The sequence below is a fragment of the Scomber japonicus genome, chromosome 19 (assembly GCF_027409825.1).
Source record: "Scomber japonicus isolate fScoJap1 chromosome 19, fScoJap1.pri, whole genome shotgun sequence".
Lineage (NCBI taxonomy): Eukaryota > Metazoa > Chordata > Actinopteri > Scombriformes > Scombridae > Scomber > Scomber japonicus.
Window position 1 is genome coordinate 7,334,695 of NC_070596.1, and position 27,587 is coordinate 7,362,281.

Consider the following 27,587-nt stretch of genomic DNA (forward strand, 5'->3'; position numbering starts at 1 on the left):
TTTACTGTTTTGTTCATGTCATAAATAGGCGTGGCTCTGTAAATTGGCAATGTAATACAATTAAGCCAGGGTTTTACATTTCTGAGTTTATGAGAACCCCACCCACAAAAAATCTTTTATTTATATAAGATGAAGTCAAATTCATGTATTTATTTAACCTTTTACTTACGTTTTCAATAAATGTTATCTCCCTACATTTCAGATTTAAATGTTTTCTTACAATGGTGTGTAATTATACTTGACATTAACCCCTTTGTATGTATTTTTAAAATATTTAACATAACGTACAATGGGCATGTAGTAGCAGAATAGAAACTCATTGTGCGTCCTAATTTCCTTAAATAGCACTGAGGACATAGCCTCTTGCTTATATAGTTCATCTTTAATGCAAACTTTCAAGAGCAGACAATGTACATTTGACCTGTTTATTCATTCTTTTATTATTTTTTCGCTTTGTGCTCTTTAGACTGGCTGCTCTTGATAATGGCTTGCTGATAAATGTTTAATGAGGTACAGTAATCTCATGTAGTAGCCAAGAATAGCCCTCTTAGTGCTGATTCATTTGACTTCGCAGCTACTTCAGCAGGATTATCGACAGGTGGCATCACCGGTGAATGCTGAATGAACATCCTCCACCACACACTGGATAGTCCCTACTTATGTTGTAAATCACACCCTAACACAAACTATTTAGGTCTACAGTATCTTTGTAACACTGGCTTTGAGAGGAAAACTCAACAAATAGCTCCAGTAAGTTACTATAAGTAGACTACATTCATACAATAGATAAGCCTAATGTGGCAGATGAAGACCTTCTCGTGATGTGGTGATGATTTTGATGAATTAATTACCTTAATAAGCTTTTCTTATTAGTATTATTCTTATATGATTGTCTCTGAAACATTAGGTAAATATATATAAATGAAGCAGTATGAATTCAATCTATATAAATAGGAAATCTTTGTCATTTCAGTCAATGTGAGATTGTTCCACTGATAGCGTAAAATAGTGTCAAAATAGGGAGGGGCGGGTTGAACGTGAACGCCGCACATTTGATTGACAGGCCTTCCAGCTCCAGTCAACAATAGAAACGGGAGTGGTTTGCGTCAATACGCATGAAGGTGCAGAAAGGGAGGGGGCGTGTGCGTAAATCTTAACGACCAATAAAAACGAAGAATGGGACTGCCGAAGCCGCTCGTGCCGCTGCGGAGGGGCGGGGCCGCGTTCAGGGGCTGTGGGGACAGAGGGAGGCAGAGACAGCGAGAGAGCAGAGGGAGAGGAGAGAGAAGAAAAGAGACGGCGGTGATGTGCGTGACTGTGCGGTGAATGGTGCTGCAGGTAGAGTCAGAGCCGGATACAAGTTAAATAGCCGCACCGGAGCCCTGCCTCTCTCCTCTTCACCCCCCTCCTCCGTTAAAGCCTCCGCAATGTCTGGCGGAGGAGAGGTACGCGTCCTCCGCCAAGAGCCCGGGCAAGAGAGCCCGAGGATGCCGGCCTGGAAGCGAGAGATACTGGAGAGGAGGAAAGCGAAGGGCGGCGGGAGTGCAGGAGCCGGTGCCGGGGAGACGAGCCCCGGCGCTTCGAGCCCCGGTCCGCAGCGGGTCAACGGCGAGCAGACGGGTAATGTAAACGGCAGCAGCAGCGGCGGCGGTGGTGGTGGTGGTGGAGGAGGGTCCGGGCGAAACTACACCATCACCACGGCCAACCAACACTTCAGCAGCAGCAACAACAAAGAGCCACGGTCGACAGCCGCGGAGAGGACGGCACAGAGGGAGGACGGCGGACCGGAGAGCCTGGTGCTACAGGAGAGCCTGGGCCCGCTGGAGGAGAACCCGTTCATCAAGCTGGAGAAGGAGCGGAGGAGACGACAGGACCGAGAAAACGCCGCCCGTCCGGTCCAGCACATACTGGAGCTGTACGGCAGCGTCCCCGGTATACGGACTATCCGCGCCGACAATATCATCATTATTGAGTCGGACCCGGATTACCTTCCCGACGGTGGGGGGGCGAAAGCCGGGTCCAACTGGCAGCAAAACGGTGTCAGTAGTTATAGCTCCCTGAATGACCTCCTGGACCGCAGAGGGAGTGCTGTTACGGAGATAAGAGCCAAGGAAGTGGTCATCTATGACACCACGTTAAGCAAGAGCGAGGAGAACTTGAGCACCCTTGGTCGCCCTGATCACGAGCCATCTTACAAAACAGGTGATGGTCAAGGTAGGGTGAGTCGGATGCTGCAGAAGTTTGACAGCAACTATGGGAAGCTGCAGAAGAAGTCCCACAGCACAGAGAACCTGCTGGACCTGGATTGTAGTGCCAGCAGCAGGCAGAGACCCTGGTCCAAGCCACATCCAGTTCTGGTGCCAAAGCCCAGGCCAGGCCCATCGTCGCCTGTCTTCCAGAGTCCTCGGTCTTCCAAACCAAAGCCACAGCCTGCTGTCTCTGAGCCGGGCAGCCCCCAGCGCCCAACCGGGTCACCACAGTCTGTGTCTTCCTTCCGTCAGAGGTTTGAGGAGAGTGGAGGTGCTGCTGTCACCTCCAGAGATGAGCCAGAGAGGGGGCAAACCAAGCCCACCAGAGAAAGAGACTTGGAGGGCACAGTGCCCCCCCCCAGTCCCAAGGTGCCATGCTCTCCAGATACTCGCCGTGCCCGTGCCGAGTCCCCTTCAAGTCCCATCTTGTTGAAGGTGTCGCGCAACTCTTCTGACTTTGAGATCCGTCCCGCTCCAAAACCAGACCTTACCCGAATTCCTGACTCGGACACCCAGGCACGGGCCCTGGCAAACCTTCGTCTGCAGTCCAGAAACTCCTTCACAGTGATCCCCAAGCGCCATCTCGCTGGGTCCTCTGCAGTAGGCCAACCTATGCCACCCAACCCTGTCAAGTCTTCCTCCTCTCACAGAGCGGCGGAGCTGTCCATGCCAGGAGTGCCAACCTCCCCCACCCTGACGCCCGCTCACACACCCTCAAAGAGGAATGAGGAGAAGCAGGAGGAGGAGGTGGAGAGGGTGGCGAGGTCACCCAAGCCTGACCCGTTTCCTCCAACAACTCCTGTGCCTCCTCCGACCTCACAACCTCTGTCTCCATCTCCTCCTCTCGCCCGTGCTCCCTTCTCCCCACCTGCGCTCTCTTCACCCCCTTCTTCTCCAGCTATCCCAACGTCACCCCCTTTCTCTCCACCTGCCGCATCTCCGGCCCCCTCAGAGTCTCCCATCCTGTCCCCCACCCCTTCTATCCCCTCGCCAGCTCCAGAAAAACCTCCTGCAGATCAGCTGCCAGTAACAAACATAGACGACATTGAGGTGGAACCTCCTCAACGCGTCCCTGTTCCCAGCCCCATGGTACAGAGGAAAACGGGGAACACCTTCACTGTGGTGCCTAAACGTAGGGTGGAACCCGAGGGCCTGCCGAACTCACCTGAGCCACAGCAGGAAGCCTCAACTGAGGCCCCGCCAGGGTCCACGCCCCCACAGGCCCCGTACGCTCAGCTGGGCTCCCTGCTGAAGAAACGCTACCCTGCTGTGGAGGAGATTGAGGTCATCGGTGGATACCTTTCCATGGAAAAGTCCTGCCTCACCAAGACAGGCTCCACGGGCAAGAAGGTGAGAGCAAAAAAGTGACCCAGATTTTGTGGTTTTATTGACATGTTTACTATTGTACTCTTTATCTTTACAGAGAGTAATGCTGACAGGTTTGTTGATAAACTGATAAGTCAAACTACTATGATAGCAATGCATCATTTAAGCCATTCATCAAGCAGAAATGCTGATGCACTTCCTTAAATGCTTTTTGTTGTACATCATTGTAATTGGGCCTTTTTTTCCACCATTCTCTTGCATCTGATAGACTAAATCAGACTCTGTTATAGATCTGATAGATGATGAATGAATATCAAATGTTCTGCAGCACACAGAAGGTAGCAATGTTCCTGTGTCCTTACAATCGTATGCATAACATGTGGCAAATCTTCCAGAGGGGAATCATTACAGTGCCCTCTGATCTAAATTTAGTAGTTAGGCGTCACACAGGAAATGCTCTGTTTTTGTTTTCTTTTCATCTCTGTGTCTCTTTCGGTGTCTCTTTGCTCTGCTCTACAGCCGAGTCAGTGCACCCTGCTCACCTTTGCTTCACAAGGATCCGAGCATCTAACTGTTCCCATTCTCACGGCTAATCCTCCCAGTTATTTAGCATGTGTTATGCTTTGCAACTTAAAATGTTCACTTCCCTTCACTTGACCTGCTCCTGGGCCTTAGCGCCTAAGTGGATTAAAAGCATGTGTTTACACAGCCACTTGGAGTGACACGCAGCGTTCCTCGCTGTGGAATTGCAGTCCCACAAAAGCGTGTTATTTGTCGCAGGGAGCATGATTGGGTTTAGGTGGCTCTCCAAGCCTATTGACTGAACAATCTCATCAAAGCTGTATTCAGTTCTCGGGAGCTGGCTGAAAGGGATTCGGGCCAGCTGCTGACCCGTCTCCGAACAAATATATTGATTTGTGCACAGTTTGAATGAATCTGTGTTTTCATTCAAAGCTGAGATAATTAAATGATAGCAAATAGTGTGTTTTTGGGCATCACAGTTATCTAATAGTCTTAATCAGATAATCTGGTGCTTGCTTGGCGAAGGTCTTGCCTTAAATTGCCTCTGTTTCATCTGTATAAAGGGATTAATTAGATATCAGAGGATGTTTCTAATTAATTTTTGCGAGTTGCTGGTGGCTGTTTTCAGATACCACGCAGTGTGTGGAGCAGCTTGGTGGTGTTTATGTTGCCCTGGTAGCTGTAATTAAGAGACAGTCAAAGATTGCAGCCTGTGGCTTGAATTTTTATGTAGTGTAACACATTGTTGGAGCACTGTGGTGGTTCAGATGCTCAGGGTGTGTATTCGTTTATTAGGGTCCCCTTTAGTTGACGCCGTGACGTCAGCTAGTCTTCTTGGGGTCCCCGTGAAACATACAACATGGCATCCTGGGTTTGAGTCTAGCCTAGACCTTTGACATATGTCATCATTCACTCTCCCTCCAAAAGTCTACTGTCTACTCTAAAATCTATATTCTAGGATGCATTCAGCAACATCACAGTTCTTCTTTCTGATCTACAAAGCACCACGTTGCCTCTAATGCTGAATATTTTTAGCCTTTTGGCAGCTCTTCAATCTAGGCCGGTGTCTCAGCCTCTCTGACGTTGGGCTGCAGTCCCATTTCCTTGACCTGGTCTGCTGTAATCCTCTGTTCTCCGAGTAAATCCAACTACCTATTACAAGCAGGGCGAGGAACTTGGGCCAGTCACGATTTTATCAAATGCAAAGACTTTACAGTCGATTAGATCTTGTTTGATTCACTGCCGTTTCTCTAACACAGGTGTACAAAAGAGACAAAACAGGAGGTAATAACCCTTTCATGGTTAGATAATCATCACAACCAATATTCTTGATTTTCCTCAAATTCCACTTGATATACCTTTTTTGAATTTCTTTTCTTTTTTTTTCAGAACATTTTCCCGCAGTTTGACCTCCATACATTCTTGTTTAAAGCTAGTTTAAAACTGTATTAAAACTATATCACATTTTGTATTGAACCAGTTTAGACTATTTCCACTTACAGTAAATCAAACTGGGAGCTGACTGTAAAGTGTACAAAAGACAGCAAGCAGGAAGTAATACATTCTGTATCAGCTTGTTTAAAACTGTATTGAAACTTTACCATATTTTGTATGAGTGCATTTTAGACGATTGCAACTTAGGCACGTTTTACAGCATGTGGTGTTAAAGGACAAGTTCTATGAACAGTGAAAGAAGTTTTCCTCACTGTTAAAAGATCCCCTTTTAAATAGGCTTTCAATGTAGTTGATGGGGGAGACAAAACCCACAGTGTGTCCACACAGTCATTTAGGTTGATGTGACGCAGTCTCAGTTTTACAGTTTTACATGTACAGTCTTTGTAGCATCAAATTCCCTCTCTATAATTTCCTGTTGAGCTGTGGTGGAAGTATGGAAACAAAAAGAGGGACTTTCGCACTAAAAGGATTTGTTGTTGTTGTTGTTTAAAGACAAACTTAAAGAATTGTGACGCTGTCCTTTTAAGACAACATTTGGCTTCCATACCAAAACTCAAGCATTGTAGCATCAGTTGGGGAAATAACATAAAACGTTACCCAGCATCAGTTTTGAGTGAAGTAGTCTGGATGGATTGTTGGTAATTGCTGCAGCATTATTTTAAACAGGAACTTGTAGATGTCTTGTGCAGCATTTTCCCCACACTTCCCTGTAATTCAGGCAGCATCATATACTTAGTGTCAATGGAAACTGTGGGACCTTGAGTAAGAATTTAAAATAAAGTTCTGTGGGTTTAGGCAATGCTTTCCTGCTGATCATGACTTTATAATGATGGATATTTAAAAAAAGGCTGCAGACTTGTGCAAATAAGTCCAACCCATGCTGCGACCTGGTTGTGGTGTTTTTTTTTTTTTTTAAATGAGTGTAGATGATCAACGAGTGCGCCCACAAAACAAGAGCACATCATGTCTTCTTTTTGTCTTTGTCACTCCCAAACCAAACAATTTCTCCTTTTGTTGTCTGTCCGTTCCTCTCGGTCATCATCAAGGCTCGCTTTTTTTTTTTCTTTCTCTCTTTCCTCTTTTCTTTTCTCTTCTGGGCAGGGCATGCTTGGGCAATTACAAAAGCACCGAGGCTTGGCCAGGGCTGTATAATTTGTGTGGAATTTTTTGTCCGGTGTGAGAGCAGCCTCTGAGAATGGCCTCCGCTCAGCGTTCTGGTCTGGGATCTGGTTTGTGAGCCTTCTTTTTCCGACAAACCCAAACCCATTTTTTCTCCTCTTTTCTTTTTTTTTTTACGAGGGGAATTGGCTGGAAAAGAATGTTCCATATGCACGTCAAGAGAGAGCTTGACCAAAGCAGATCATCAACTCTTCCTCTAGATTTTCCAAAAAAGTATCCCACCCCATCTACACTACTCTGACTGCAGTGTTCTGATTTATGACTTGTATGAGTAGGAGATTGTGGACCACATCCAGCACTATCTCTCCTGCACTGTCATCTTTATCTCTCCACAAGTACCACTCTGCTTTGTTGTTTTTTTCCCTCCTCTCCCCACAGTGCACTCCTTTATTCCTTTGTGGTGATGGTTAATAAGGCCTGTCCTCTTGCTTCCAGCTTCCTGTGATCTCCTCCTCTCTATTGGGGAAGGAATTGTGGAGGAGCTATGTAGGTCAAGTGCGGCTTCTTGTACCGCATCACTCCTGAATTTGCATAAAATCGACTCCGGCTTTCTTGTGAAATATACAGGCCGAGGATTTGACTCACTTTTCCATTTCCAATTTGATTGGATTGGGCTCTCTTGACTTAGCGCAGGGCAGGATTGGCTGATTTCTTTCAATTTCCTAGTGGTGGACTCTTTGTCGAAAGGAGACGCAGCTGGCAGCAAGACATGGGAAGGGGGGGCGGAGTGGTTTGTTTTTTGAAGGCTTCGCTCCATATGACCAGTTATTATGGGAAAAAGAGAGGGACTCATGTGTTTGTCAGCACAACATGCAGAGGAGGGAGGGTGGAAGAGATTTTTTACGGTGCACCTCCGCCGTTCCGAGTTTTCGGTTATTGTGTATCTGTGCAGAAGAACCGCTCGAACGACAAATTTTCAAATTGCTGCAGCATGTTTATGAGTAATTATGACTATACCGTCAAGCTAATGAGGAGGTTTAGTAAAGAGGAGTGTGCGTATGTTACTGAAAGTGATAATTATTCAGATTTATGACTGATGTTTTAATAGAAGTTTGGTTAATTAGTTTAGTTCCTGTCAACTGTACGGTAAATCAGATGGATGGACGCAGCTGCACATTGGTTCAATGTGTTGAGGCTGGTTTGAAGGCTTCCAAGTGAACTGTACTGTGGTTCATTCATGTTATCAAAGCAGAACTGACCTCCCACAGGATTTTATGATAGGAGCTATTTGATTTTCGCAGTAATTCAAACTCTAAACTGCTATCAAATCCATCTGCTAATCGTGGGAACGGGCAAGAAAGTGATCTCCTAAGACACCAAGTGAGGAAAACTAGTCAGCAATCAAGCAGAAAAATCTAAATACACGTCCAAAAGTCATTTTTTTAATAGTAGCCTTGTCCAGTTTGAGACTAAATCTACTGAAACAAAGAAGTCTGGCCTTAACATTGACAGTAAAAGGCAGAAGAAAGTCCACACACTGTAGCTCACAATGGAGATGTAGTTTTAATGAGATATCAAGAGTGATATATCATTATAACTACATCTGCATTAGGAGCTACAGTGTGTGGATTTACTTCTGCCTTTTACAGATGTAGTTCTTTGGTCAAAGCACTTTGTTGAAAGTCTTTTGTTCCAGATGTACATGTCCACCACACAATTACACATTGACAGTGCCAGGATGTCTTGTACAGATTCACATGTGCAACCAAAGCCTGTGTTTTCTTGCATGAGCCCTCATCTTCCAGTTGCAGTCCTGGCAAATAATGCTCACACACAAGCTGCATCAAAGTAAGTCATGGGAATTAGATTTTGCAGCAGGGGTCCATGTGGTGCAGTGCCAATGATGCAGGACGACGGTCACCAAAACTGTCCAATGACATCAGTTCATGATGTCATGTTTAGTCAGTGTGAAGAAGAAACAGACCAGGACTAAAAAGCAAAAATTGATAATGTTTCTTTCTTTCTTCTTTGGTTTCTGGACTAATTAAACCCAAATACATGAGTTATGATAACCTAAATCTAAACTATGCACTGCAACAGTAGTACTTACCATTATGTATAGTTAAAAGATAAGAATTCTTTATGAATACATTGGAGACAGTATGACTAATCTCAAGTCATGTTATTGTGGCATTGACTACATTCATCCATTTCTGTGCATACATGTAGGACATTTACTTTCATTATTGTTTTAAGAAACTTGTTTTTTTGTGTTTTTTTTAAACTTGTGGTTAAATGTCATACATACAGCAGGTTAAAAATACCCCAACCTAAATGGTTAAAAGCTCTCTGTAACACAGGAAGGGCGATGAAAGGGCACACTGCTACATTTACATTGTGCGCCTGGGCTACAGGTGTGAAAGTCCATTGTGTTTAATTATTTACCACCCGGCAGACATTCCCCATCTCTCCTCCCTTACGCTTCCTGAAACCTACTACCCCACCCCCTTCGCTTTTTTTAGAAGAGGTTTCCTCCCAGAGTAACAGCCCACTATCCTGAGTGCTTTTTTTTCTTTATTGAGACTGAGTTGAAGAGACAGAGATACGCTTCAGTTTCATTTTGAATGGTATCTCTAAAATATGTTGTGTCAGTAACACTAAATCCTCCACTTGAGTTACTAAATTATATGTCCAGTCACCTATTTCCCTATGCTGAAGTAATTCCAGTCTGTTCAATGTTCATTGCAACAGTCCAGCAACAGTTATTTGCCATTTTCCCAAAGAAAATGGAGTCTTGGTGCCTTGAAGACCAAACCAAATATCTGTTTTAAGGTCTATGATGTTGTCCCTGTACTTCATAAGCTCAAGAACCAGGCAACACATCACGTTGAAATTTAAAAGTTAAACCTGGCAGTCTGAAATTGACTTTGAATGTAGTTAAATGTACAAGTTTATGCCTCCAGCTGCCTCCAGCCTCCTCTCCAGGCCAGGATTTTTTCAAATTTGAAGCAATAGTCCACTTAGACTCAATAATGAAATGATTAGATTTTGATGGTCAAACGTCACTTTGACTTCACTTCGTCCCATTCTCCTAAACGTGATATCTCACTGAGGCCTGGAAGGAATTTAATTACATCTGGCACAAATGTCCACTTTGTCTCAAGGAAGAACTGATTAGAATTTGGTGATCAAAGGTCATTGTGACTTCCTAAAACGTGTTTCGGCCATAAATCAAGAATACTAAATATGCAAAATAGGATTAAATGATGATGGTTGACGTCACTATCCTCTGTGCTGCTGGGTTGAATATGTGTAAGAGGCATCCAAGTTTCACAATTTGTAGCTTCTTTGCAGCAACATCCATATCAGAAGCTTTGTCTACTGTCATGGCTACAACTTTGAACCAGAATCAGCTTTATTGGCCAAGCATGTGGAAATACCTTTTTAGTAACTTCCTTCAAAGTCTTCACTTACAGATATTATGAGTCTGGACAGACATGGATGCACACTGCAGTTTGAAATATTTTGCAATATTTAGAATATAATTCAACAACATTGGCTTACTATAACCTTAAAAACCTGGCAAATGCTAGTCTTGTTTTTGGCTTCCTGATCTTCCTGCTCTTCAACACCCCCAGAGGAAAAAAAAATCTGTTTTTTTTAGCAGCCAAATGTTCCAATGTGTTCACCAGCTTGTTGCTAACGGGTAGTGTACAGTGGTTTTATCAAACAGCTAGCTACTGCTACTGAGAATGAACCAAAGCAGTTGAGTTGTGGGCTGTAAAACCAAAACTATGAGCTTAAAAAGGATAAAACACTGCGTGGAGTTGAGGGAAATGATCAGATTATACATCATCAGTGATCAGTAGGTAATATAAAAAATATCACATAATGCAGCTTTAAATTTAATGCTTAAAAGAAGGTCTTCAAGTGTTTTATCTAGAAAAGGTTTCATGAACCCAACTGGTTAGCTCGTTCACACAATTTTCTGAGGAACATCTGATCCTTCAGCTGAAGTGAAGACATGAACGTCATCAAATTTCTAGATTATGAGGAATTAACACAGAGGCTTTTAAAGGCCTGGAACCAAGTCTCTCACAGTCTTACCTCACTTCCTGTGGCTCTATACTGAGCAGCTGTATTACTCACCACTCTATTCTTGCTTCCAAAATATCTAAAGACTGTTAAGAAACACTTTTAGCTGTCAGGTGAGATACTGTTATCTTGTGTAGTGAGGAGGAGATGCATGTAGTGAGGCAGTGAAGGCACCAGGATGGCCTTGGTGTTTAGAGAAAGGGGTCCTTCACTCAAAATCCCACAATCAGACTTTTAAAACATCGGAATGACTCTTCTCTCACAGGCTGTCACATGAGAGAGACTTTTGTTCTGTTTTTATCATTTGATATTACCGCTGGTACAAATATGGTTTCCTCTTGTCATTTCTTCCGATGGCTCTGTGGCTGCAGGATGTGGACACACACACACACACACACACACATACACTGTTTCTCATACACACGCACAACACAGCAAGTTCCACATACACACTCGCTCGTTTCCCACAAAGCCCCGAGGCACATGTGCAACCCTGTAAAGTCAGTGTAATTAGAATTCAGCCAACAAGCCCCACTATCGTAGTCATGTTTAATTCAGTGTGTGCATGTGTGTATGTGTGTGGGTTTTTGAGAGTGCACGAGTAAGAAGATGAAGAGGCTAAAAGCGCAGGACGTTAACAGACAGGGCTTTTTTGAAAGTTTATAAAAAGAAACGAGTGGGCGACCGAAAGAGGCAGGTAGAAACCACTGACATCTGACACACGTAGTCTCATTGAGTGCTTTTTTCCCTCCATACCATCTGCTTAAACGTACACACCGATCGATATTTTTTGATATGTTAGAAGCTACTCCAATGAGACGAAGAATACATCCCATTCTTTTTCCTCAATTACTGATGCAAAACACTGTTGAGAATCAGAAGCTGTGTGTGGTGCTTTTTTTTTTTTGTGCGTAATGTAAATTTTATTCAAATGCTCTCTCTCTCCATGGAGGCAGTGAGTAATCCACCCCAGTGTTCTGTTGGTTAATAAGTCCTCGTCCTGGGCCCGAGAAGTGCGATATGTAAATGGTATTTCTGTTTATGCGGCTGCTGGTTGGCACGTGAATCATTGACGCTCTTAATCATTTGTTTTCCTGTTTACACAATCAAAAGGTGTCTATCTTAATGTGGCACATTTGTCTCTCTCTACCTCCACTCTCCCGTTTTTTTCCTCTGTCATATATCCATGGCGCCTGTCGCTAGGGCAACACGAGCCGTAGCCATTCTATCCTGTCATTAGGATTCCAGGATAAGGACACACACACGTCTCTGTCTCACATACACACACACAGACATTGTTACATCGGTGGTGATGTTGTAGTTTTGTAATTAATGGATGAAACAGCTGTTAAGAGGAGCGTTTTGACCTGCTGGAGAACCGCGTAAGATTGAAACATTGTCTAATAAAGATGTTTTCAGTGGGTTTCCTGGTGAGCACGCTCTGTAATCAGCTAAACCTAAATCAGTATTTCTGTGGGTGGAGACCCAAACAGCTCAGACCTATGATGTTTTAAGAGAGCACTGCTATGTTTTCATGAGGCCCAGTGTGAAGCTAAGGTCAGTTATTTAAGTACAAGGCTGAAAAAGTCCCGAAACATGTTTCTGTTTTACTTGGGTCACTTGTTGGTGTATTTCAGCCCAGCATGGATCATTTCTGACTTGAACCATCTCATAGAGCTTCTCCTTAGTGGATATTTTGACATGTCAAAGCAGGAAAAGCACAGGTGCAATTTATAACATAATGATGGCTTAATCCCAGTTAGTTTTTCCAAATGTATGATCCCAGTATAGTGCATGGTATCTCTGCAGTATTGTGTGCTTGAACCCTCCCAAGTTCCACCTGTGCTTTTCCTGCTATGACAGGTCAAAATATCTGCTGTAGTATAAGTCCCATACAGAGTCCCATATTGAATTCTTTAGGCCGATTTCAAGGTCCAATTTTAACATTAAAATGAAAAGTTTTAATTTCTTGTTTATTAGCTTGCGTTTTCCAGAGCGAAATCTGAAAGAAATCTAGGGGTTTGGAGGGATGAAGTTAGAAAGTAGTGAGGTTAGCAGATCTCTGTAGTCCAGTCCTCATCTCTACTGGAGGCTAGAAGCTTCAGGCTATATTAGCCACTATTAGCATGACACAGCTGAATGTGTGGTCAAGCTGTTGGTGGTCGAGTTGCTTTGTGGGTACTGTAGACATCGAGTTTTGAAAAAACAAAGAAATATAATGGCTATATTTCGGTTCTGCTGTATTAATTATCATCCTTTAAAAAAATAAAACGGGGGTAAAAACCTGCCCATTGGAAGTCAGACAACTCTGTTAATGATCCGTCAGCAGTCATTTTGCTGCTGTTGCCCTGAATTTAAACACCATCCACTCACCGTCATGTGCTGCCTAGACACCATGTCGCTCATTGACTCATCTCTAAGTCCCAAAGTTCACTGAAACAATAACCTTATCACCGCCGGAAATCCAATAGCCTATATAGCCATTCAGTACCAGTTGACCTAGGGACCGATGTGAGACACACCCATTGGCTTTTCTTTCTCTGTTTGTTTTTTATGATGCAGACAGAGTTTGTTGAAGCCACTGATGATTCATTTTTTTATTCTGTATGTAGGAAAAAAGTAATGAAAAAAATGAGCCATTGTTTAATTTGACTATGATTTCACCTCCTAGATAAATGGGACATTTATTTGACACACAATATAGATCCTCCTCATAGAAAGATGCTTGACCCTGATTCTTTTCTTTGTCCTGATTTTGTTCCTGTTATTCTGGCATACCCGCCCGTCAACGCTTCCATACGAGAGTCCAGATGTAAGCTTTTATGTATTAAACGCCTTCAACGCTTCCACAATGACATGAGTGTGTGTAATGAGTAGATTGCTGAAAGGTTTCGATCTCCACCCTGCTGGTGTCAGCTTACTGTACAGTCTGGTGCAGTTATAACAGTCGTTGCCAGCTCATTCTTATCAATACTAATGTTCCTAGATGGGACAAATTATTAACAAAACGCCCCCACTGGTCTCAGGAAGATCTATTTGGGGGCTCATTGGTACACACAAGTTTGGTAAATGTGTCCCATCCCTTTTTTGTAAATTGAATAATCCAACCCTGACAGCACAGTCAAAACACACACACACACACACACACACACACACACACACAATCATACTCACACAAAGCAAAGAGCATACTATTAGAGCAATGACTCACACAGTCTTGAGACTCAGCAGTGTAAACACAGATTTTCACCCACACTGCTGGTCAGCACTGCAGGCATCAACCGCCCTATACATTCATTTATGTGTGGCCACCCACCACACTATTGATTTACTATATTTTAGACTATTAAAAATGACTAAAATCGTATTTCATTGTAGAGCAGCATGCAGCACATTGGTTGGCTCAGCCCCTCTTTGCCCTGCTCTCTCTCTCCCTCTCTCTCTCTTTCTCTTTCTCGCCTCAAACACATAAACAGCGGACCCTTCTGTGAATAGCCCCTCCTCTCCATGCAGTCGGCATGAAAACATGATCATGTGTGAGAGGAAGGATTGTTGTTGGCTTTTTCCTGCTGAGAAGACGACTGACCGAATTCTTGAATAGAAACAAAAAAGAGATGTCGATCAGTTAGCGTCATAAATGCCTGCAGGAATTTGTCCAAAACTGATAAGCGATGCTCACTGAGGAGCCAAATGGGTGCAGTTTGACCTTGTCGTCAGATCGTACTTTAACCTGATGTGGGGGAAGAATTATTAATTTTTTTATGTTGATGTTCAAAGGTTAGGTCAAAGGTTGAGACTTGCATGGAACTTTAGTTTCTGGCATAGCGAACACTGTACCAAACTGTATTTTTTCCCTCTTTTTTCCACTGTATTAAGCTGTAGACTGTGAATTATTCTCAATCATATCTGATTAATGAATATAATAAAGGTTGACCTAGTTCACTTTACTGTTAAACTCTCCACCTCAAGCAGGAAGAATGAATGCAGGCACTACAACAGGCTGGTTGTGAGTATCATTTTGGATGGACTCTGCCTTCATGTGATAGACAGGGTCATTATGCTATCTGTCTTAATCAAATGGTAATAACTAACTCGTCCAGAAGTGTGGAACCAGACACGTGCGTTTGCCACACTAGAGACAAAAACAAGAGAACGAGTGTGCTCTGAGACTGGTATCGAGGCAACCAATCCTGTCTCACTCTGGAGTAGACTAGAAGTGTTACTTAATTAACTATGTATTAGTCACATACTCTACCACTGTCCAACTGTTGCTAGATTTATTTTATTTCTATTAATGCAGAGTAACTATCAACATTTGTAGATAACATAAAATTGATCTTTGATTTAGATTTTTTTGTTTGCCTTAAACCTAAAGCTACAAGAACAAACTATTAATATGTACATAGATCTACCCAACTGCTGACTTTATACATCAGGAGAGGCTTTTGTAGGCCTAATGATGTACAAAATGTTTGTTGTAATAAAAGTTGTAATAAAATGTAAGTGGTCAGGTGCAGCTCATAAACACCTTTTATAAAACAGGACAGGCAAATATAAACAAACAACAGTCAAGCAATAATAAACGCTCCCTGTACACGTGGTGATCTCCATCATGTCTGGCTCTGGTGGGATTGGATCATTTCTGCTGATTGGCTTTGGGACTCGACTTTTAAGAAAGTTTTCTAGTGTGCTTTATTCTATACTTACTGCAAATGACCTGCATACTGGGAATACACACAATGGAGGTCCAAAGTATAGATGTTAATGTCATACCTTGGTCGAGGAAATGCCTGAAGGAACTGATAGCACAACCACCTCCTGATTACAGGCATGCCAGACTGATAAGAGATGGCAATTGAAACTTGGACATCATTCATTACAGTATCACAAATGCTACACTGTCTACATTAAATGATCCTTGTGTGCAGAAGTATGTCAACCTTTAGGAGTCGTACTTCCCAAAGGTTTCACAATATGAGGGAATCAGTGAATTATATGTTTTAGCTTTCAAATCCCAGGGAGGAATGACAGACCAAGATATGTTGAAAGCGGAAAGCTTCATAAAGGTTTCAAACATCACAATATAATTAAAGTGATTAAGGAAACTTGAAAGAAGTAACACACGTACCTTCCTGTTGAACCACAATCTGAACATTTTTCTGCAACATGATTTAGTACTTCATAAATGATTAAACAGCATTTTACAGTAGGGAAGGTGGTATGTGTTGCAGCATACACATCACTCAGTAGAGAATAGGATATCCTGTCTTTACATCTGATGCATCTGTGGAGGTTAAACAAACACAAACACACCATTAATACATCTGTCATCAACAAACCACCACCTACGATGAATCATAATCTGCACAATGACTACACTAGTTAAAAGCTGTCATAGGTAATGTCCACCTGTGTAGCACTATTCAAAGGCACTGTTTGGTTTGGGATGGGGAAATAAAAAGTATATTACCTAGCTAGTATCCTAACACTGAGGTACCAAATCTAGATTCTGCACCTGGGCATCTAATGAGCTACAAATCATGATTATTAATAGTATAATTCAGGTATAATAAACAATGTTAACCTTAGCTGAGACAAAACTTAACAAATGATCAATATTCAGGTTTATTATCTCATTTGTACTGACACAGATAGAATCTAACACTGTGGGAAACATTTCCACCTACATAAGTTAATGAGCTTCTACAGTTTGTGATCATTTGTGGTTGTAGCACTTGAATCATTTGCTCTTAACTTTCACATTTACTCAGAGCTTTGTGATGAGTACTCTGATCACACTTACACAACCACGTACATTTTGACCTTGATCCACTGCATGGATTACAGGTTTTCAGTTGCTGTACGCTGACATGGCGGTATCACATTCAGTTTGGTTGTAGCTCAGGTGCGCACTGACCTTTTTACTTAAATATTTCGGCTGACTGGGTCACCTAAAGGTCTGGTATTTGGGTTTGGAAGGTTGACATTGAATCCTTGTTCTGTTTGCTGTTTCTGTCGTAAGCTCATTGAAGACATTTCAGTTTTAAGGTGTGTCATGCTAACAAGTTATTTATAACTACTAAAAAGAATGTGACTACAAGTAAGATGACTTTGTTGCAACAATAACAAGCTCATGAATAGTCATTGTTTAGTGTACTTGTGGCGTAGTTTTGGCATGGTTGCCTTCACCGAAGAGCGTCCGGTCTAATTGAATCACTACAGGAAATAAAGACAACTGAAGGCAACAGAAAGAAATGACAACATATTGCACAGTTGTATTGTGGCTGTTGCAGTGTTGCACAAGTATCCCATCTGTTACTTTCGGACGGGAATTTCAAAGTTTCACATCATGACAGCATGTTGAGGGCGTATCACAGAAGTGAACTTTTTTCCCATGAAATACATGACTAGCTCTTTCCTCCTGGTCCATAGTTGGTAGGTTCGGTTTTATTTGTCCAGGTTTGGAAGTATAGGACAATCTCTGAGGTTTCCCAATACAATGGAAGCAATTGATTTGAGCTTTGCCGCAGTGTTTAGCATAGCCCGAAATACCTCTGCTAACATCATACGTTTCCGAACCGCTCATTAAACCACAGTCTTAATATTTTACATTTCTGCTTATGCTTGATTGTGTGAGATGATATCTCCGCAAGCAGTTTTCAGAGTTAACGCTGTCTCGGGCCTATTTGAACGTACAGAGATAAAACTCTTCTGACTGAGTAAGAAAGTAAATCTTCCCCCCCAAAAAAGTCTGAATATTCTTTTAAGCTTGTTTTAGTGGTGCAGCTGGTCAAAGTAAAAGTTTCTTTGAATGTCTCGGATGATGATATAAAAAAAAACATAAAAGAGAGAATGGACTTTTGAAATGCAAATATCTTCTATCTGATCATTAATAATGCACCCATCACTTTGTCTCCCCTAAACGTGGTCGTTCAGTTCAAACTAGTTATCCTGATTTACCAGCACAGTGGAGAAGCACTGCAGCACATGCTTTGTTTGAGCACGTGTTGGCTTTATTATCCTTGGTCTAATGCAGCTGCAGCTAAACTCCTCAGCCGGTTCATTGTGGTGCTGTTCTAATATTATCTACCTGGCTGCAGATTAGCTCTTGTCAGATATCTGGTCACGCACCTTTACTTTGAGGACTTTTACATGTCATATTATTTTTGTTCACACACTAGAAGCACTGACTGTATCTACTTACATTGTATATGAGCAGGTGCACACCCAGTACCAACACAAATGCAAACACCTCGCCCTTTTGCTACCTGGAACAAATTAGATAAATATAGAAAGAGTTTTTGAAAAGATGCACAACCAGTCAGACGCGCATCATGTAAATACAAAAAAACTTGCACTGCTACTGCTGCACACTCAGTGGTTCGAAAGAGCTGCGCCATTGTACCTTAATTCTGATGTAACTCAGCAGCTTTTGAGTTCATCGGCACTACCAGAGAACTGGCCCTGTGTGTGTCTGTGTGTGTGTCTGTGTGTGTGTGTGTGTGTGTGTGTGTGTGTCCATGTCCATTCAGTAGGAACCACTTTTCACCAAACGAGGACACGCCATGCTGGGTGGCCTGGAAAAAATTCCTGGCGCAGCTCCCGTCTCGCCCATTGGCCGTGGCATATTATGAAGACATAATCTCATCTGCCGACTCTCTTCTTCCTCTTTCTTTCTCTCTCTCTCTGTCCCTCACTTCTCCTTTTGTCTGTCTTCTCCACGTCCCTTTGGTTTCATGCACAACACGCAGACAACCAAATCATACAGCATCTGAAATGTAAAAGTTGAAAGAATCTTGTGGGATCGGTTTCAGTAGAAATATGATTTAATCAGCTCGATGTTTTCCCCTTTTTCACTCTGCGTACTGATGTGACAGCCTAGGTGTCATGAAGCTGATGCTGCAGCTCACAACCACAGTCCTAATGAGTCATTTTCATTTTATAATCTGCTTGAAAACCCCCTCTTTTTTTATAGAGCATGAAACAAATGACCACAAAGCTCAAATGATTTTACTTGCCTCTTGAACACGTTAACTTTTACCTTCTGTTTCATATACAGTAAAGAAATTACATTTAATAAAAAAGTATAGAAAGAAATTGAAAAAGGCAATAGTTTCCACATTGATACAGAAAAAAAAGTAAATATTCCTACATAAAAATATTCAAAAATCAGTCCTTTCTTCATATAGTTCTTTATATAATCATATAGATTTTAGTACATGGGAAGATTCTTTCCAGTTTGCACATCAAAGTGTAAGTTATTTTCTTCCAAACACAGACAATGTGCCATATTTCTTACTGATAATCTCTTGCTTATCAGTCTTTTTCCAGTTCAGGTTAGCAACTGACTTGGCTTTTAAAGTACAAATCAGTGAACCTGGACTCTTCTTTATAACTTACTGTAAGTTTCCAAGGGTATGACTGTAAGAAAAGTACCGTAGGTTCCAGTTGAATGTTCAGATCAGTCAGTCATTTCCTTCCAAAACTCATTTCACACACACTCCTGAGTGGGAATCTTCTGTGCTGTCAAGTTTCCAGACTAAAGACTCATTATTGTGATTTATAATGAGATGACACAAAGCATCACCTTCTCACACACGTAGTCAGCCTTTAATAAATATAAAACAAAACCGAAATAATTAGTTATTAGTGGTTAGTCGAGCTGCAGCATCCTGGCTGAGCTCCAGCTAGCCTGAGTCGGCCCCCTGTTGGCCTAAATCTGGCCTCTGCTGGTCTGCCCTACAGCCTGAGGACAGAAGACGAATCAATTCTTCTTCCATGATGCAGCCTTTTATCATAGAGATGAAAAAGACCTGCAACTGAAGCTCAGACATGAGCAGCAGCAGCAGACTGTGAGAGATATCTTTTTTACATAAGATCAAAGTTCTGTTACCCTACATTTTGTTCCTCTTTTCTTTTTTTCTGTGGAAAGGTGTCATCTAACAAGAGTCTCATGTGAGAAGCGTGCCAGTAGATGAGACACAAAGAAAAGTGAAAGACAGTAAAAGAGGAAGCGAGCCCAGCGGCCAGTCTGATTTATTGATAGACTGGCTTTTAGTATCCGAGACTTCCTCCAAGACAGGATGCCAGTTCAGCGAGGAAACACTTTTTGCGGGGTTAGATTCAACGCAGGAACTAAAAGAGAGAGATTTTGGGGCTAAAAATAGGAAGTGTCTGGGACTGGGCCTGTATCTATACACAGGGTTTAATTTGTTTTGCATATTAGACTCTTTGGCTGAATACTAATGTAGAAACCTAGTCTGGCTGTCAGAGGGAATGAAAGTAGGAAAAAGATGTTTCAATGAAAATCCAGTGACTAAAAAACAAAGTCTGTCAGGCTAAAACAGTGTTGTTATTACTTGATTGCTCAATACTGAAAGGTCAGGGGTGTTACTTTGGCCTAGTCTTGGATTATTTTCTAACTAATATAAAGATACAAGACGGAAACAATGAGTGGAGGAAACTGTGTACTGAAAATGTGCCTCAAACCATCACATCTATATGCACTTCTAATCTTCTCAATAAGGGTTTTTTTTGTCCAGCTTTATAATATAATTGTGTTAAACTTTGAGAAACTTGAGGCAGAAAATAAGACCGTTGATATAGCTGAACATTGTGAATAAAAAGCAAAAGACACAGGCTAAACTTTACTATATTTAACATGGGGAGTAGCACAAATAGCTGACTAGTACAGTTGTAAAGGCTCTTTGTAAAGTTCACAGTCTGATCAGTGAACCCTTGTGTATCTCCACATCACCATGTGACCCAAATGAAATATGAATGCAAAATGATACAGCTCTATTCACTGTTATCATTGTTATGTTTTTGTGTCAGCTCGAATCAGATATTACCAACAATTAAATAATCAGAACCTGATTATAAATGTTTATTGGAGAAGAGTGAAGGAGCTTCTCGAAGGAGAAGTTCTTTTAGAAAATGTAGAATGTGCCATCTGAAGGCTTGTCTTTAGTGTTGATAGACCCTCATCCACAATCTGTAGGCTCTCATCATGAATGTAGTTCACTCATCTAAAGACCACTGTCCTGAATTTATAGACCCTGGATGTGTAGACTCCCAACCATCTGTAGACCATTGTACAGTGAATCCAACAAACCTCATATTGAATCTACAGACCCTAATCAGTCATCTATGAACCCTTGTCCATAATCTGTAGACTCTCATGCTGAATATGTAGGACTAGATCCTCGTCCTCTTGATAGATATTTGTCCTCTATCTTTAGAATCATCCTGGATCTATAAACTCTGATTTTGAAACCACTGATCCTTGTCTGGAATCAACAGACCACCAACTGTAGACTTCTGACCTGGAATATTTATCTGGAATATTTTGGCCATCTAAAATTTGTCAATCCTCGTCCTTAATCTGTCAACCTTTATTTGGAATCTATAGACCCTATAGACAATGTTTAGACCATCGTCCGTACTCTATAGGTCCTTGACTGGAATCTGTAGACGCTTGTGTTCTATCATAGGTCTATAGACTCCTCTTGAATCTATACACCATTGTCCTGAATCTAAAGACTCTACTCTTGAATCTATAAACCCTTGTCCTGAATCTAAAGACTATACTCTTGAATCTATAAACCCTTGTCCTTAATATAAAGACTCTACTCTTTGGCCTGAATCTGTAGACACCTATCATGAGCCTCTAAGTCCTCAATCATTGTATTAAAATCTGTTTGGATATAGAAATAAGTTGTATATTTGTAGTATTTCTTTTGGACAGGCAAGCTCACAAACACATTCCATATATCATTCTAACATTCTAACCTACTCATAATGACTGAGACAGCTCATTAAGAAGTTGGAAGTATATGGAACAAGCACAATGTTTTTAAATGGAGGTTAAATGTTAACCCTCAACGGTTTTGAGTCAGAGGTGCTGTTGTTGGCATGTGGCCTTGTGATGGAGATTAGGGAAGATTTAGATCAGGGCCAGCAGAGTAGATGGAGCCAGGTACAGCACGATAAGAGCAGTCAGCTGACGACCCTGGTGAAGACACGGACAAACTGCCTGTTATATGTATATATGCATGTGGGTATCAGCTGTCAACGCTATGGCAACTCAGAGGAAACCATAAAAGTTTTGCAATGCCTACATGTGGCCAGAGGACATAAAAAAGTAACCTATAAGAAACCATTTGTGGCATTTTCTGTAATCCTGAAACTGTATCTCGTAGGTTTATGAGAGCCCAAAGAGACATGAGGAGAAAGGAAGACAACATTGATATTAAGTAGAGGTGTATTGATGGAAATATGTGTATCCTTTCTGAAAGTGCCTGTAAAAAAAACTAAACAAAAAAACTTATTGAAACAGGCACATGTTGAATGGGACTGAGTTTCATCAAATGTCTAGACAGCAACTTAAATGATATCCTGAAAGCTTGATTGTATCAGGAACCTCTCCGAGAACCTGTCACATTCCTCTAAAGGGGCGAGATGTCTCCCTTTGAGAAACACTGCCAGTCAGTGTGCTCACTGACAGCTGAAACCACTGAGGTCTCTGTCTGCAGACTTCCTGTTGGATTACACGGTGCAGCAAAGTGCGAGAGCTCGTCTCAGCCCGCGAACTCTGTTTGCAGACCACTGAAGCGTTGCCAAACAGACATGTCTTACAGAGAACGCCCCGAGACGATCAATCACAGGCCCCCGAAGCTCCTGCGAGGCGGCCACCTGTCCCACTTAGAGGACACACAGAGTACAGTGCACGCATCCTCAACTGACTGCAGCTGGCTCCATTAGAAATCCCAATTAAAAGCTCTGTTGAATAAGTTATGAGGGAGTTGGTTCGCGTCAAGCTATACCGGCTTTACTGCAGCGTGAGCAAAGGGCCGAGACACGTGACAATGTTTAGTATAGACCATGCAAATACAGAGCAATAAGGAAGTTATAACCTGTTAATGTTTGCTGCGGTCATAAAAAAAAGCAGCATTCTTGGAGGAGGGTGATGTAATGGGCATCGGTATTAAATGAAAATCTGTGCCTTGAAGTGAGAGGATATCGGATACTTTTAAATCCCGCCTGATTCAGCGAGTGATCTGCCAGACAACTCAGCAAACAAATAGTCAACAGCAGGTGGTTTGTTTTCTTAGTAAACAAATCTGGCTTGTAAACCAAGAGCTGGCTTGAGGAAGCTTTAAATGGCTGCTTAGGGCCCCTTCAGTTGCCAGGGGCCCTGATACAAATATACAAAAATGTGAGCTTTCTTTTCATTCTTTTTCATATTTCTATTAAAAGAAAAATCATTCATGAGTTTTGAAATAAATCGTCTGTTGTCGGTATATTGCCCCCATAACTCAAAATATGGAGATGTGAGGGGTTTGGGGGGATTTATGGGAACTGTAACAAGTTTTGGAATTGACTAAACTCCAAAAAAGGGATTTGGCTTGTTTGCGAAATTTGACAAAACAAAAGTTTTTGCTCAAGGATCACGTTTTCCAGACTACATCTCACGGTCTTCACCAGCAGATAGCATTTGCTCAGTTGTCATGGAGATGCCACTGTACTGTATGTATGGAAATCTATATTTATAACTGAGAAAAATCCATTTATTGTTGGAAGACTGAGAAATGTGGTAAAAATCTCTAGAAAAACAAGTTATTAGACCATTACTAACTTACTAACATCACGATTATATTTGCAGTCATGATACTAGATTTTGGGGATGAGGGCATGGTTGTACCTATTTGTGGCTGTGCACAGTTTGGTAGGGGGAGGTTGATTTTTTCTCAGGGCCCCAGACCTACTTCAGCTGGCCCAGAGTAAACTGCTGAAAGTGGTCGACAAGTTTTTTAAGGTGAGAACAGTTGGTGGCATTTTGAAAGCAGGAAATGGTTGCACTTTATTGTCTCCTTTTTTTATTGCCAGCCGAGAAGATATTTTAAATCAGATAGTCGCTCTAAATCGGGCCCCCGCCAAAAGTAAATGAACCTTGGCCAAAATTTACTGGCATTAGTCTGTTGACTGGTGTTATTTTCCTTATTGTGGTGCCAGGGAAGTGAAAACAAAATATGGTGCCAGGGGAAATCAGTGTTATATTGCATTTACAATATGAAGGGAAAAAATACTGTCATTTATCATCTGGTCACGTTTGTTTTATTGGTTGTTTCCCCTCTGGGTTTTTTTATTATTGATTATTAGAACAGTAACACTTTTGCCAAATCAAAGCATTTCAAACATAGATAAAAGATAATCATTCAATTTTTTACTGAATTTGTGTCTCCTCCAGCTCAAGATCTCCTTCAACGAGTCCAGTCTCCAGAGCACGTACGAGTATCCATCAGAGAGCAGTGTGTGGGACAGCGGGGACGAGGAGGAGGAGGACAGACGAGACGAGAAGGCGGCGGACGAACAGCCCAGCATGGTGGGACGAATCCACATCCCTCGACCCAGTTTCACCACGAACAACAGCAATGGTGAGACGACGTCAAACGTTGGGATGAAGTCTTTGGTTTATTTTGTTGTTTCTACCACCACACTTCAGTCCAGAGGAATATATCTCGGCTGCATTTTCCATGATGTAACTTTGTTTACCGAGTAAATGAATTATTACAAAGTGTATAAGGCTGCAAAATCATATTTGAAGATGGAGTCAGTGATAAGGGAGGAAGATAACTCCTGTATTGTTGTTTTACTGTGTTATTATTTTATTTCTTATCAGTGACTCTGTAGTCCACACTGTTGTATATTTGTATGTTTCCACCAAGTTCAGCCACTTTACAGCTTTCCCTCTTTGTGTTGGATAATCATAGAGAATACACATAAAAACTGCAGATTTTCAGACCCTTTGTTTTCCACTATTATAAAGCAAATCTATAATCTGATGGAGAATTTGTCCAGAAAAGATCTGAAAAGGTTGAAGAGAGATTAAGATTTGACAATTTGACAAAACCAGACTAAATGGTCATCACTTCATTATTACATGACACTACCCTCACTTGCATAGTGCGAGTGTAGCCGAGCAGAGATTACATATGATGACAGAGACCCCTACTGTTCATACTGTGAACTACATGTGAGAAAATGTGATCTGGACTTATGATTAGTTTTGGTGCAGTTTCTGTTTTCATTTTGACCTCATCAACTCATTTTCTGGTACTTTCAGCATTCAACATTATGTGCTCATATCTTATAAATAACTGTTAGGTGTTCTTGTCATTGAAAAATACATAAATTATGCACAAAAGGAACAATATTTTAAAAAATTTTGAAATTAAAATGAATGACTATTAAAATGCTGAAGTTGAAATACAATAACACATGCAGGAAAACAAAGTAATTAACATTTGAATAATAAACATTATGTCCTTTTTTTTGGTCTTCAGATCTTTCCAGCTACATTCCCAAGCACGCTGTGGACTTCAGCGCCTGGCAGGAGCACAAACACGATGAGAGTGTTCATCAGGAAGAAGCCGCTGCTCAACAGACGCAGATGACAGAGGAAGTCATGGTGAGAGAAAACTCTAATTCATCTAAAGTAGTTTTAAGTTTCTGTGTTAGAGTGAAATACCGGGCTCTCCAATTGGAGCTCCCAGCTTCAACTTCCAGACCTGAAATTTACAATTATATAAAACTGAAAAAAGCAGCAAACCTCACATTTGAGAAGCTGGGAATGGAGGGTGTTAGGGATTTTTGATTGATAAACAACCACAGAAATCAATTATTGCTGAGTAATCGATTGATCAACTAGTTGTTTCAGCACTTCATTGTATGAAAATGATTGCAGGTTCCAATTGTTTGTATTGATTTTTGGTACTGCAGGACCATATTACTCTTTGATTATGGATAAATTACTGATTATCAATAGTACCTTTAAATGTTTCATGCCTTAAATTCAGACTCAGGTCAGATTCAGGTCTTTTGTTGGAGCGTTTTTCTGCTCATGAGAAGTAAAACTAGTCTGTTTTTATTATATCTAATTGATGAATGACAATGATCCTATTGTAGCTGCAGGGCAGGACTTCTTCATACATTTCTTCTGTTTCAACAAGACAACATGAACAGAACCAAAAAAAAGAACAGGACAGAGTATGCAGGAGTAACAACATGACTTCTAAACATATGTCTTCTCTCCTCAGCTCACGCCAGCAGACAGCTCCTCCCTGTCCGACTACAGCAGCGAGCCCGCTCTTTACTTCTGATGGCTCGGACCAATCAGCTGTACAGTAGTACCTCACACTCAACCGCGGGACCAGACTGCAGCCGGAGCCCCAGCGAGGGACCCCCCTTTTCCCCTTTTTTGTTTTTACACCTTTGGGCCTGCGCTGCCTCCAAGAAGCTCTACACACTCCAGCCGGCTCCAAGCACATCTTCTTGATCAGACAGGAAACACAGTGTTGTTTTTTTTTTTACTTTTTATGTTAGTTATTTTGAGCTGATTTCCTGCCACGGTACCGCTATTCCTCGCCACGTTATCAACAGCATATCAAGAGTTTTCCAGCTTTCTTCCAGGCGGCTGATTCTCACCTTCATCCTCAATCAAAAAGCAGCTGGACTGTCTTACCCCACCCCCCCACCACGACGATCCTGGACAGTTGACCTGTCGTCCTCACCTTTCTTCCCTCATCACCTCTATATCAAAAATATCTGACATAATCAAACCAACTATCAGACATTCTCCGGCTTCAGACGGCCTCTCCTGTGATTCTACCCCCGTCCTTCCACGTTAGCCTCACACAGGTCGAAAGTGGGGGAAAAAGCGAGGGACCATAAACTCCTTTAAAAAAACGAAGAAAAAAAAAAACAACAAAAAAATGACAGGAAGCCGCCAGTGCCCGCGTGTAGGCGACGCCACGGTGACACAGTTCAGTGTTAGCATGGAAACATGTCATTAGGGACGCACATTCTCCAGAAGCGTAGGAAGCTGGAGGACGAGTAGAACAATGGCATACAAACAAAAACAAGAAAAAAAAAGGTAAAAGGGTGCCACAATTGTAGTCTTTTTTCTTTTTTTTTTCTTTTTGTACCTGCATGTTTTGATTTTTCTTTTACTGTAAAGCTTCTGTATGCCTTTTTTTAGGTTTTTTTTTTGTATGTTTTCTGGCAAACTATGCTGTATCGAAGCTGCTGGACGTTTGGTAGAAGAGTCTCAACGGCAAGCAAACTTCAACACCCTTCTCCAAGACGACGAGGAGAGGGAACAATTGAAATATGCACCCAGATTTCCATCGATCAGTAGCAAACTCTGATTTCTTTTTTGTTTTTTTTTTTCTTTTCTGAAGAAACGCTTGAAGAAGTGACCTTGGCCAATAATGTCTGTATGTCCGTATTGCTGGTGACAAAAAAAACAAAACATACAGCAAGATATCAAACTGTAGAATGTCTCTGTATATCCTGTTTTATCAAAAGCTGTTAGACCTCCTCCCCCACTCCTCCTCTCTCCCTCTCTCTCTGTCTCTCTCTCTTTCTCTCTCTCTCTCCTCGTGTATTTATTCCTGCTTAAAGTTGAAGTTTGCATGTCTGAGACCTGCTCGTGTACTTTTTTTTTTGTTTTTTGTAAAGATGCTAGTGTGTGGAAGGAATCAAGAGAGTGTGTTTTCTCTCTCTCTCTCTCTCTTTCTATCGCTCTTTCTTTCTCTCTTTCCAGTCGGACCTCATGTACTTTAACATTCCACAGAGAAAGAAAAAGTCGGTCCATTGAAGTAACGAATCGATTGTGATCATTAATTAATGTGGCGTGCTTGTGAGAGCGAATGCGGGATTGTTTGCGTGTGGTTTGAAAAGAATATGTGATGATTTTTTTTTTTTTTAATTCAAGATTTTTTTATAAACAGGAATGCACCAAGTTTCCAGATGATTTCT

General features: G+C 41.7%; 1 protein-coding gene across 1 annotated transcript; it reads left to right on the top strand.

The window, feature by feature from the left end:
- Positions 1-1,306: 1,306 nt before the first annotated feature.
- Positions 1,307-26,449, top strand: tprn (taperin). The gene is made up of 4 exons (XM_053340195.1): positions 1,307-3,599; positions 24,016-24,202; positions 25,112-25,236; positions 25,865-26,449. Exons 1-4 carry the CDS (start codon positions 1,428-1,430, stop codon positions 25,925-25,927), a joined length of 2,547 nt encoding a protein of 848 aa, XP_053196170.1. The 5' UTR covers positions 1,307-1,427; the 3' UTR covers positions 25,928-26,449.
- The last annotated feature ends 1,138 nt before the right edge of the window (positions 26,450-27,587 follow it).

Excerpts from the sequence above, each read along its gene's own strand:
- tprn (XM_053340195.1), top strand. The coding sequence starts at position 1,428 with ATGTCTGGCGGAGGAGAGGTACGCGTCCTCCGCCAAGAGCCCGGGCAA. Across the intron at positions 3,600-24,015 it reads CAGGCTCCACGGGCAAGAAG|CTCAAGATCTCCTTCAACGA; the intron begins GTGAGAGCAAAA and ends TGTCTCCTCCAG. Across the intron at positions 24,203-25,111 it reads CACCACGAACAACAGCAATG|ATCTTTCCAGCTACATTCCC; the intron begins GTGAGACGACGT and ends TTTGGTCTTCAG.